Source organism: Panthera pardus, unplaced genomic scaffold (assembly GCF_024362965.1).
Source record: "Panthera pardus isolate Hobbes unplaced genomic scaffold, ASM2436296v1 HiC_scaffold_12, whole genome shotgun sequence".
Taxonomy (NCBI): domain Eukaryota; kingdom Metazoa; phylum Chordata; class Mammalia; order Carnivora; family Felidae; genus Panthera; species Panthera pardus.
In genome coordinates, this window is record NW_026526677.1 from 55,960,229 (window position 1) to 55,972,551 (window position 12,323).

The 12,323-nt window shown below is 49.5% G+C and overlaps 1 protein-coding gene, 1 long non-coding RNA gene and 1 pseudogene across 5 annotated transcripts in view; 2 read left to right on the top strand and 1 right to left on the bottom strand.

The window, feature by feature from the left end:
- Window positions 1–270: 270 nt before the first annotated feature.
- LOC109267142 (folate receptor gamma-like) lies at window positions 271–5,704 on the top strand. 2 transcript variants are annotated; one of them, XM_053900064.1, is made up of 5 exons: window positions 271–364; window positions 1,304–1,477; window positions 3,962–4,150; window positions 4,272–4,404; window positions 4,539–5,704. In XM_053900064.1, the coding sequence occupies exons 2-5, from the start codon at window positions 1,310–1,312 to the stop codon at window positions 4,826–4,828; spliced, it is 780 nt and encodes a 259-aa protein (XP_053756039.1). In that variant the 5' UTR covers window positions 271–364; window positions 1,304–1,309; the 3' UTR covers window positions 4,829–5,704. The 2 variants fall into 2 exon arrangements, with proteins under 2 accessions (XP_053756039.1, XP_053756038.1); XM_053900063.1 differs by lacking the exon at window positions 271–364 and having other exon boundaries at window positions 1,285–1,477.
- A 1,982-nt stretch (window positions 5,705–7,686) lies between these two features.
- On the top strand, window positions 7,687–9,153 carry LOC109267140 (protein FAM133B-like; annotated as a pseudogene).
- A 2,366-nt stretch (window positions 9,154–11,519) lies between these two features.
- The window catches only part of LOC109267143 (uncharacterized), a 33,806-nt gene continuing 33,002 nt past the window's right edge, over window positions 11,520–12,323 (bottom strand). For all 3 annotated transcript variants that reach the window (XR_008421213.1, XR_008421212.1, XR_008421214.1), the window contains one exon: window positions 11,520–12,151. This is a non-coding gene — a long non-coding RNA (uncharacterized LOC109267143). The remainder of the gene's footprint in view (window positions 12,152–12,323) is intronic.

Genomic DNA, 12,323 nt, shown 5'->3' on the forward strand with positions numbered 1-12,323 from the left:
TTTAAATAGAAGAAAGTCTCATTCCTAATCCTGTGTCATCCCACCAAGCAACTACTTAAAAAATTTTCTTCTACATTTCCAGAATTTTCTTACGCAAGCACATACATTCTCCCTCTTCCTTGTTTACACAAAAGATTGCATTCCACCAACACCTTTCTGCACCCTCCTTCTTTCACTTAACAATATACTTGGAGCTTTTCCCATATTTGTACACCAAGAGCTTTCTCAATCTTTTATACCAGGTTAGATCCCATTGGGTGGACCATAATTTATTTACCTGGCCTCTCACTGAAAAACAGTTGAGCTGTTTCCTAGACAGAGCCTGACCACCCCGCCTGACTGAGACACTGGAGAAGCAGTCCAGGTAGGTTTATAAGAGGGAGTGGAGAGGAGGAGGGAGACACTGTTCCTCCCAGGTGGGCTGAGGGCAGAGGCAAGTTCAGGCTTTGAGGGAAAGTGGGGAGGAAGAGGGGAGGAAAGATGAAGTCTTTCCCAGTTCTCCTGGGGTCTCTCGTGTCTGCTGAATTTTCCTCTGGTAACTCCCACCACCCACTGCTCTGGCTCCGTTCCCTCCTTCAAGTGCCTTACTCTTGGCCTTCCCCTGGTTCTATGCCTGGCTCCACCAGGGTAACTTCCCAAGACCCTTGTGTGGTGGGGAGGGGTTGTTGAGGTGTGAGAAACCGGGCTCTGACTCTCCGGGCCTGCACCCTCATTGGCTCTCCACATTGCACCCCTAGCATCCCCCAACTCCCGTGTCACCGGGTCCAGGACCATAAGCGGTAACTGAATGGCTCAGTGGCCTTCAGCTGGCCCTAGGTCAGCATCCCTGTCTGCCCACTGGCAGTCTCCGGGGGCCTGAAACTAGGCTACCTTGGGCTGGTGGGGGATGGGCTGAGGCTGACAGGTACTTCTTCCTCTCACTCCCCACCCTCATCAGCAGACCACTTCCTGTGGTTCCCGTTGTGCAGATCTGAGAAGACTTGCCGAGCTGGCAGGACTCTCAGACTGTGGATGAAACACCACCAGTGAAATACAGAAGGATATATCCAGAGAAGGGTGGTGGCTCCCACCAAGGTAGAGCAAGCTAGCATTGGAGGGCCCTTGGAAGAAGGCCCTTGGATCTTGCCTTCTGGCCTAGACCTCTACATCTGCCTTGTTGTTTGGCTCAGGTGCCCTAGGGGATAAGCTGGGTGAGGAGGCAGAGATCTGGGCTTGGCAGGCAGACAAGAAACTCGGTGGAGAGTCTCATGGCTGCTGCCTCTCTCTCAGGCTGTGTCCACCTCTGACTGTGGCTTTCTGGCAGGAATAGATGAACATGGCCTGGCAGATGACACAGCTGCTGCTTCTGGTTTCGGTGGCTACTGCGTGGGGCGCCCAGTCCAGGACTCCAGGGGCCAGGAGAGACCTGCTCAATGTCTGCACGGACGCCAAGCACCACAAGACAAAGCCGGGCCCTGAGGACAAGCTGCATGACCAGGTGAGGATGGAGTGGGGTCAAGGGTTGGGGAGAATGGAAGAAGTTGGGAAATGGGAAGATCAGTTTTGGGGAGCAATGGAGTCAAGAGGGTGGCTGAGGCAATCCCCAGGAGGCCACCAGATTTACTGTAGTGAGGGGACCATTTTCTGGCACCCACTATGGGCCAAGTGCTTTCCTCACGCCTTGTCAGTGAATATGCCCAAAGGGCCTAATTGGTAGGTGGATGGTCTCTACTCATTCAGATAAGGAAATGGGAAATGAGGCCCAGAGAGGGCACAGGTACATGTGGGAATTGAGAGGCTAGTCTTTAGCAGGGCTTAGGACAGAGTCGGGCAGTGCCTTTCCCAGCATTAACTATGTGCCAGCCTACGCAGCTCAAAGACGAGGTACAGGGGAGACAGGTCCCTCAAGGTCACAATGCGGCAAACACATATGAACAGTCCAGGTCCTCCACCCCTATTAAGTCCTGAAGAGACAGTGACAAATCAGATAATGCTGGGAACTCTTCCCAGGAAAGGTGCCATCAGCCTTGGCCTTGGAGGATGAGTAAGAGATTTCCAGGAAGACAAAGCAGGAAAGGGCAGCCTAGCAGAGAACAGCATGTACACGGGTGGCAGGGTTACAGCACAAGCTGTGGCAAGAGTAGTGAGGCAAGAGCCAAGGATGCTGCTGCCCACAGAGAAGGGGAGGTGAGGGCCCTCCTTTTATAGGTAAAGCCCCTGAAGCCACTCAGGGAACCCGAACCTGAGGTTGAACTCCAGGATCGTGAGAGATGTCAGTATTTCACTCTTCCTGGTCTCCTCCTCTGTTCCCCACAAAATCTCACGTTGCTAGAGGGCCGGGGATGTTTCCAGGTAAAGAAGGCATAGACTGACCCAGGGGCTGGAAGTGAAGGGCGGGAAGCCCAGAGCCCCATGACTTCTGAGTCATTTCCGATGTATCATTTGCTTTGTGCATGTGTGCATGGCTAAAATATGAGTAACATAAAATATGCCATTTTAAGCATGTCTAAGTATCCAGTTCAGTGGTATTAAATCCATGCACATTGTCTTGGGACCATCACCACCACCCATCTCCAGAGCTTTTTATCTTCCAAAACCGGAAGTCTGTATCCACCACTTCATTTTCAGAACATTTTAAGTTCTAGAGGGTGCTTTGAAGAACCCTCTGGAGCACTTCTTCTTCTCCAAGAAATGGCACACAGACTTTTGTGGGAGACAGATGATTCTGTAACTCTGAGACAGGGGCTGCACTGAGAGTGCTTATTTATGTTGAGCCCCTGCTATAGGCCAGCAAGTGATTTTCATTATATAATTAATCTTGTGGAGGCAGAAGCCACTGACTGTGGTGGGCAGGTCAGGGATGAGGTGCATGGGTTCTTGCAGGGCAACTGAGAGTTGGGGCATCAGAGGAGGAGTGTGCATGAAGTTAGGGAGGCCTGGAAGCATGTTCTGTGTCAGCCGTGCTGGGGGCGTGCTGGGTTGCTGGAGAAGGGTAGGTTTGGTTCTACCCTCATGGGTTTTCCTGAGTTTCTCCTGAGTGCCCAGACCTGTCACATCTCCCCTGTCACTTGGCCCTGGGTGCTAGAGGTCATCTCAGAGATTTTAAGCAATCTGCTCATAATCACTCAGCTCTGGAGGCCCAGCTTAGAACGATTTCTTCAGACACCTTCGCCACTTCCTCTGTCTTAGCTGTCTTGAATTTACCTCTCTGGGATTGCCTCCCGCGTTGAGTCAGGTCCACACCGGGGTTCATGTGCAAGACATTGCCCCTCTGTTCCCCACTGCTTTCTGGACCTATCTGAAGTCCCCTAGCCTGGGATTCCAGACCAGACGACAGCAGATCAGCCCCCCTCATCTCCACCCTTACCACAGCTTGGAGCCAGGCTTTTCAACCCCACCCCTGTCCTGAGTTAAAATCTTGATCCTACCATTTCCCAGGGATGCAGTTTATGTAAACTCTGTCAAAGTTGAAGTAATGATGTTTTCACTAGACCGTTGAAGGCATAAAGTGCCAAAGCCTCAGGGACTTTGCACTTGTTGTTTTCTGTGCCTACAATGATCTGTATCTTCCCTCTGCCCGGGACTAAAACTATAAGCTCCATAAAGGTAGAGATTTGATCTGTTTTGTTCACTACTATATTCTCAGCACCTAGCACAACGCCTGATTGAAGGTAAGCATTCAGTTAATATGGGCTGGATGCGGAATGAGTAATATAAATAACCCGAATCATGTGAAATAACTTTGTAAACTGTTTAGAGCTGTAAAAATAATTGCTCCCCCAGACAGTGGTTCCCATGCCTCCCACATCCTCTGTTTTACTCTCTGTTAAAAGTTCTGTTATAACTACCCCAAGGGCCAGGCATAGAGGCACCCTCCCCAGCAAGTATTCCTCTGGATGCCCTACCTGGGGCCAAGGAGCCGGAATATGGAGAAGACAGCTGTGGTGGGGGAGGCATGTGTTCCAGTGTCTTCTCCACCCAGTGCATTCCCTGGAGGAAGAACGCCTGCTGCTCACACAACACCAGCCAGGAGCTGCACAAGGACCCCTCCCTCTTGTATAACTTTAACCTGGACCACTGCGGCAAGATAGAGCCTGCCTGCCAGCGCCACTTCATTCAGGACAACTGTCTGTACGAGTGCTCACCCAATCTGGGGCCCTGGATCCAGGAGGTACGGGCCTCTCCCTCACCCCAGCCCAGCGGGCTGCCATCCTGCTCGGTCAAGGTGGTCAAGGCGGTGGCTGCCAGCACCCCTGGCTGAGAGGAGCCCTCCCTCCCCCCCTCCCACCCAGGTGAACCAGAGCTGGCGCAAGGAACGCTTCCTGGACGTGCCCCTGTGCAAGGAGGACTGTCAGCAATGGTGGGAGGACTGCCGCACCTCCTACACCTGCAAGAGCAACTGGCACAAGGGCTGGGACTGGAGCTCAGGAGGGCCCGGGGGTGCGGAGATGGAGGCGGGGTCCGAGGATCTGGGGTTGGGTGCGGATCTCCAGGGGGGTGGCCAGAAATGGGCTTTGGGCCCAGGGGCTGAATGTCTGTGTCCACCCTCTCTCCCCATGCAGGATCGAACAAGTGTCCGGCCGGAGCCACCTGTCGCACATTTGAGACCTACTTTCCCACGCCCGCAGCCCTGTGTGAGGGCATCTGGAGCCGCTCCTACAAACTCAGCAACTACAACCGAGGGAGCGGCCGCTGCATCCAGATGTGGTTCGACCCGGCCCAGGGCAACCCCAACGAGGAAGTGGCCAGGTTCTATGCCTTGGCCATGAGTGCTGGGGCCATGTCCCATGGGATTGGGCTTCTCCTGCTCAATTTGGTCCCTATGCTGCACCTCTGGCTCCTCAGCTGAGTCCCTCCCACTGCCGACATCTGGACATCTTCCTTGACTGCACCCAGCCTAGGTGACCCAGCCTCAGCCCAGCTCAGCAATCTCAGATAAAGGGGCCTCCCAATGCCCTAGTAATTATGCTTCTTGATCCAAGATGGGTCATATGGGGTTCCTCTGACAGCCTATTTTAATAGACAGATCCAGGTATATCTTGTGTCTCGTAAATAATTTGGAGATGAGTCATTTGGGGGGCAACATGCCTCATTGCTTTATCATTCCTATTGAGAGGCCCAAAGAGGGACTGGGACTGGCTTGAAGTTCACCAGTAAGTAGGGGTGGAAACTGACCCCTAAGTCTGAGGTTCTTACTTCTGCACCAGGCTTCCCCCTCAAGTTCCCTCCCCCAAGTTCATCACTCCTACATCACAGGGGATGAGGGCATTGGTGGAAGAGGTGGGCAGAGACTGGCAGATGAGTCATCAGGCTCCTGGTGGGAAATAAAAGTTTCTTGCCCCTTCCTTCCCTTTCTAGATGTGGACTAGGGTGGAGCTATTGGTGGTGGTAGTGGGTAGGGAATGCCAATGAAGAGCAATGGCATTGCTTCCCTTTCTTAAAAGGACAAATAATGCTACACTGAGTCATCTTATGCATGGTAGAATGCTATACTTGAATTCCAGAAAAGGGATTGCTGGGTCAAGAAGCATATGCATTCGGGTGCTTGGGTGGCTCAGGCAGTTAAGCATCCGACTTGGCTCAGGTCATGATCTCACAGTTCATGGGTTCAAGTCACACCGTCAGGGTCTGTGCTGACAGCTCAGAGCCTAGAGCTTGCTTCTCCCTCTCTCTCTGCCCCTCCCCAGCTTGCACTCTGTCTCTCTCTCTCCCATAAATAAAGATTTTTTAAAAAAGGAAAAAAAGTAAAACAAACACAAAAAATGTCTTACTACATGACAGCCCCTCACCAGAGCTTTAAGGCTTTTCCATGGTATCTGTTGGAAAAACTAAGCTTCAATGGCATAGAAAGCCCTGCCATCCGCCCCAACTTAGAGCTCACTCGTGTCAAACTGTTCCCCTTCCATACCATTCACACTTTTCACTTTGGGCCTTTCTCAGGCAATTCTCTTTCTGTGTTCCTGGAACGTTCCTTTGTCCTCTGTGGGCTGGCTCCTCATAGCCTCTCAGATTTCAACCTACAATTCCCACTAACAGGACTTCTGACCACTCAACCAAAAGAAGTCATCCAGGCACTTTCTTATCACATTGCTCCAGTCCCTTTCTACAAACACCTACCTACTGTGTTTATCATCTGCTGTCCCTGACAACACAAGCCCTCACAAGTAGCCTATGGAAGCCCAGGGAGGTTAGAGGAGGCTTCCAGAGGAGTAATGTTTGCCAAGCAGAAAACGGAGGGCGGACCGGTATTCCATGGTTATGGTTCAGCATGTACAAAAACTTGGTGGGACCAAAGCACAAGCAAAAATTTCTAGATGGCTGAAATAGAAGTTAAGACGGCAAGGGCAGGAATTGAGGCCAGAGGAGAAACATTGGATTTGCAAGCCTTAGGCTGATGCCCTGAGTGCCTCTCACAAAGCTTCTCTTTCATTCTTTGTGAAAGGATCTGGTTTGGAATGGGACTCAGATCTGAATCCTAGCCCCACCTTGCTGCCTGGGAACCACAGTTTCCACAGCTGATGGGCTGGCACTCAGGTAAAGCTCCAGTTTCTCCCACCCCCACTCCCTGCAGCCCAGGGCCTCTCCCTTTGTAGGCCAAACACCTTCCTGTTATCTTTGTCTGGTCACAGGGCAGCCTACAGATTGGGTTCTACAAGGATGCGGATAGCTTACCTTGCTGATATTAAGCTTCCGGTCCAGGCAGATAACTCTCTTGGGATCTGCTCCAAGGTGGCTGCTTCACCCCCGCCCCAGCACCCAGATCTCAGATTCAGAACCAGGCTTGAGGCTCAACAAGGGCAGGGACTCCCCACAGGTCATAACCCCACCCCCAAATCACCTCCCAGTGGCTGGTTACTTTTGAAGCCATCAGGGCCCAGGGCCTTACTCTCCTGGTGGAGGGGCCACAAAGCCCAGTTAATGATCAGCCCCCAGGGCAGGGGTGGAGGGTGCGGGCAGGGACAAGTCCAATCTGAAAGAGCTCCCACCTTAAGACATTCCTAGATCTCTGGTCATTCTTCCCCAATCAGGAGAAGGCTGTCTGGTCCTATAAAGCCAGAAGAGAGGTCTGAAGGGTCCAATGGTGCCTTATCTGCCAAGGTCTTCAGAGGGCTGAACCCTCCCTGCTTGTCACAGGATTCAAGTAAGGATCACTCTGAGGGAGAGGGAAAGCAGGGCATGAGCTGGGGGTCTCCTGGGAGTCCATTTCTTTGCAGACCCTTTAGGGCTTGGCTGCTCCCCCAGCAATCCCACCCCCTCCCTGTTCCATGGGCCCAGACCTATGGCCTTCCCCAGGGTATTGAGGCTCCATCTTCCTTAAACTTCTATTGCCATCCATAGGTTGATGGCTCCCACATCTGCATCCAACCTAGACCCTTCCTCTAGGCTTTCGTCTCTGTAACCACTTCTCCCTGGGTTGCACACAGGCGCTGTGACAAAATAAAGCTTGGTATTTTCTCGTGCCCAAATTTGCTCCTCTACTCTTCCCTTTCCCCAAAAGCGGTACCACCATGATAAAAGGAAGACTTGTGTCCTTGGCTAGGGTGAGAGAGGTGGGAGGGGTCTACATGAGACCAGACTCTGATGATGCCATAGATGGGGCACCTGTATGGGTAGATGTGGGGGGCAGGAGAGTGGAGGGAGGAGGGCTGGGGCCTTGGGTTCTGGGCATCTGAACATCTGATTGTGCAGCTGGAGGTGAGCAATGCCTGGGGCTGATGAGCTTGGAGGAGTTGCTGGATCTATAAGTTGGGGACTGGAGAGTTCTGTGCTCTCTACAGCTGGCTGGGAGCTTGGAAGCTTGCACTCCAGCCCTTGCCCTGCAATTGGTTCTATCCTGATTCTCTGGGTCTCATTCTCTTCTGTATAACAAGGACAGGGGGTTGGAAGTGGATCAGATTGTTTTAAAGGACTCGGCAACTCAGGCTGCAAGGTTTTATCAGACCTGAGTCTGGGGGAGAAAATGGGGTAAGTGGGGCTGGGGACTGGCCCTAGGCCGGCACTATTAATCCACCCACCTCCTGTGGAAGCTGGCTAGTGTCCACAATAATTGACGTGCAAGAATTAACTGCTGAGTAGGCCGAAGGACCTGCGGTGGGCCCACCTCAGCCACCTCTCTGGCTTGATCTTCCTCTGTGCCTGACTGTGTGCTTAGTCCCGCACCATGGGGCAGCAGGAAAATCGAGTGGCCTATATGAACCCAATAGCAATGGCCAGATCCAGGGGTCCAATCCAGTCTTCAGGGCCAATGACCCAAAATTATCTGAATCGACCAAGGCCTACCTGGGAAGAAGTGAAAGAACAACTAGAGAAGAAAAAGAAAGGCTCCAAGGCATTGGCTGAATTTGAAGAGAAAATGAGAATTGGAAGAAAGAACTGGAAAAACACAGGGAGAAATTATTAAGTGGACGTGAGAGCTCATCCAAAAAAAACAGAGAAAGAAAAAAAAAAGAAGAAATCTGGTAGGTATTCATCTTCTTCATCAAGCTCTGCTTCTTCCAGCAGTTCTTTGGATTCTGAAGATGAGGATAAAAAACAAGGAAAAAGAAAAAAGAGAAAGAAGAATTGTTCACATAAATCTTCTGAAAGCTCCATGTCAGAAACTGAATGGGACAGTAAGGATAGTTTAAAAAAAGAAAAAGAAGTCAAAGGATGCAACTGAGAAAGACAAGGACATTAAAGGACTCAGCAAAAAAGAAAGATGCGTCCTGAAGATAAGCCTTTATCATCTGAGTCCTTATCAGAATCAGATTATGTTGAAGAAGTATGAGCAAAAAAGAAGAAAAGCAGTGAAGAACGAGGAAAAGAAAAAACAAAAAAGAAAAAGAAGCATGAGAAACACAGTAAGAAGAAGAAAAAGAAGGCTGCTAGTTCAAGTCCCGACTTGTCATAATATTAAGAAAAATCAGGAATCCTTTATAAAGAAAGTGCAATGTCTAAGGAAATTTCAACGGTTAAAATTATGACATAATTACTAAAATGCATGAATTTTCTTGTTTTTAGAATTATTACTGGACTATTCAGTAGCCACTCGGATGCCTCTGTGTGAAAGGGCCATAATTGTTGCCTGCTGCTTGAACATCAGTTTTTTCTCTTCCAAGGCTGAACAACTCTGGGAGATAATACATTGCAGTTGTGCTAGTGGTTAAGATTTGGGAATAAAATTACTATTTTTGACTCGAAGTAGCTAATGATACATCAACAGAAATCGAATCTGGATATATCATTTAAGATGTAATTAGAAATGACCAGATGACTCTAGTTAACATTTTGGAAATAGGGATTACACTGATATTTCAAAATTCTTATTCAGTAGATAAGTGTATTTTAATTTTTCCCCTTATATACTTTTATTTACCTGGGGAAGGAGCTTTGAGGTTTGGGGGGGGTGGTTTGCTATCTCTTTAGCTAGAAGAGTAGCGTGCCTTTTATCCTCACACATCCTATTTTTGTGGACACAGTAGCCATGCTTCATGGGGAGCTCAGAGCTGGTACGGCAGTCTTGCCCTTAGACATCCTTGGACTCTTGTCACTTGCTGCTTTAAGTGAACCAGAGTAACAGCCTTTTGCAGCACGACAAAGCCCCAAAAGCTCTGGGATTTACCTCCACTTCAATAATACTGAATGTTTTTTAGCATTAGAATGTGTTATAACATTTGAATTAACTTTGACTACACTTTGGCTTTGGAGAGGAATCATTTCAAATAGACACTGGTACTTTTTGAACTTGACAGCTAAAGATTCTAAAACGCATGTTTTACACTGTTAGTTTTAACCAGTCAGGAAAATTTTATGTAGCCAGCGATAGTTACTTTATTTTTGTATGCATTTTGTTTAGGCTGCCATGTTTAGCTTTTATTAACTCCTTATTCCTGCTCTTAAATTCCATACTGTGGTTAATGGCATACTTGCCAAGATACTTAGCATGTAAAACAAAAAAGCAGACTTCTAATTTTTTCTTTTTTTTAACAGCTTCATACTGAAGCTGAGTCTTACCATAAACAAGTTGAGTGGCAGCCCTGGTATGCTGTGTCTTGTTACATAAAGCTATTGCCAGAATCTTAGTAAATATAACACTTTAGAAACTTGTCTTTGTATATTCATAACAAATTGTGACAAGTTAAGTGAGAATTACATTATTGCTCTTCCTGTGTCATATTTTACTAAGAGTTTGTGCCTCATATCTACTGCTGAATTGTTTACTAGTAACGTTAAAAGGAATTGAAAAATCATTTTCACTTTACATTTTTATATAATGAGGTAACATGACATATAATTTGATGTACAATTTTGCCTGTTACAGAGGGTGTGCTAATTAGAGTGGTATATGCACAAAACATTTTGGCATGACAAGAGGCTGAATAAATAGCTATTTTACTTAAAAAAAAAAAAAAAAAAAAAAAAGAATTAACGGCTGAGTGGCCTTCGCCCGATCCCGGGCTCCACTCCTGGGCCACATTCCCTGCTGCCTGACCTACTGCCCGTCTCCTAGGCCACTAAACCGCGGCTGTGCCCCAGAGTAAGGCAAGGGGGACTGTAGAGCGGAGCAGAGGCCTGAGCCAGACCAGGAACCACTTCCTCTCCCAGGTATGCCACTCCCCACCCCTTTAGTAGAGGCAACACACCCCGCTGTGCTCCCAGCATGTGCTAAAGAATTTGCTGCACCGAGAGGATCCACTTTGCCTAAATCCTAGAGAATCCAGAAGTGGAAGCTAAGGGCCCAGAGCAGGGTCTGCCCAAGGTTAAAACCACAAGCTGGTGTCCACTACCGAACTAGAACCAGCGGACTTTTACCTTTCAGCACAGTGCTGGGTTCTTAGCGCTTCACGTCTGGGGCCCTGGGTTGTGTGTGTTCAGGATGATGGTGGTTGGTGGGGGCACAGCTGCACCAGTATCTGAAGCTGAGACTAGGAATGTGGAGAGCAACTTGCAGAGAGCATAGGTTGCAGGGAGAAGAGAGCTCTGACTCTAGAGAGCAACCACCACAGCAAGAAAAACTACTGACCGACCAGGTGGGGCCCACCAAGCCTGGGGAAGGGCCTTCTCAGCCTCCACCCAGGCCTCCCTAGTACTCCCCATCAGCGGCCCCCATGAAAGCCTCAGCACAGCGAAGGTGCAAGGGACAAAGCTGAAGGAGCTCTGGAATCGAGGGGCCTGTATCAATCTTGGGGGGTCTCTATTATGGTAGGTGGGGCACATCCCTCAGCCTGAGCCAACTGATGACACAATCCGTGCCCAGCTGACTCTCATTTGTTAGGGTTTTCTCCCCTACATTTAGTGCTCAGATGAGGACGCTAAAGCTCAAGATAATTTGAGTTATTTTCCCCCAAGGTCAAGCCAGAGGTGGTGTGTTAGGGCTGAGAACTGTGCTCTAAACTGCTAGACCGTGTTTCCCCAAAGAGCCTGATCCAAAGAGTCACCTGGTGCTCCCGAGAGTACTGATTTGTCTTGTGACCCAATCAGTGAGTGATTGGGTCATTAGAAGGATGATTGGGTCCTGGAATGAATGAATTACCAAGTGAGAGAATGAATAAACACTGGAGTAAATAGAGCAGCAGAATATTGGATTGTGGAAAGGTGAGGGGCGAGGAGGAGAGGGGAGGTGGGAATTCAATTCCAGGTTTCCCAAGCCCTGCCAGGCAGTCAGCCTGGAGGCCACCCAGCTCAGGTCCCGTCCAGGAGGCCAAGGAAGCTGCCTGAGCTCCACAGGACAGGGCGGGGAGGGCAAGGCAGTGTGGAGACAAGGCAACTTTGAGCAGAGGGGCGTGTGCGCTTTGGGAGCCATGGGAAACGAATGCCAAACTTTAGGAGAGCCCAGGCGCCTGGTGACCGGTGGGGTGAAGGAACGGTCAGTTCCCTCCCAAAGTTCAGTGTCTGAATTCAGAGGATTCAGGTGCTACGAAAGCCAAAGGGAGGCCAGCTCTGTGGTCGGGGGCAGGAACCTCCCCAAGGCCCCGAAGGCTGTCCAGCTGGCTGCCCACAGCCCTCTGTGCCCTGGGACATTCCTCGTGGTGCAGGATCTCCAGGAGAGGCCAAATGATGAGGCTGGGAAGGGCTGGAACTGGGGCTGGGTTTTGTTGTCTTGTTTTAAACTTAGGTCTGCGGCTTATCTGGAGCTCCAAAACTGAGGTTATTGTCAAAGTTTGCACGAAGTCATTTGGTGTCAAAATCTGACCTGAAAATTAATGTGAGGTTATTATAGTTTTTATTTCTCCCACCAGTGTAGCTATTTCAGCACAGAATGTATGCTTGACTGTTGCGTGCAGGTGAATTGTATTACTTTTACAAAATCCTAAATACTTGAAATTCTGAAACACTTGCCTCCAAGGATTTCAAACAAGACTGTG

Coding starts and splice junctions, on each gene's coding strand:
- LOC109267142 (XM_053900064.1), top strand. CDS start 1,310: ATGAACATGGCCTGGCAGATGACACAGCTGCTGCTTCTGGTTTCGGTG. Junction 1,478..3,961: donor AGGACAAGCTGCATGACCAG/GTGAGGATGGAG, acceptor TTCTCCACCCAG/TGCATTCCCTGGAGGAAGAA. Junction 4,151..4,271: donor TGGGGCCCTGGATCCAGGAG/GTACGGGCCTCT, acceptor CCTCCCACCCAG/GTGAACCAGAGCTGGCGCAA.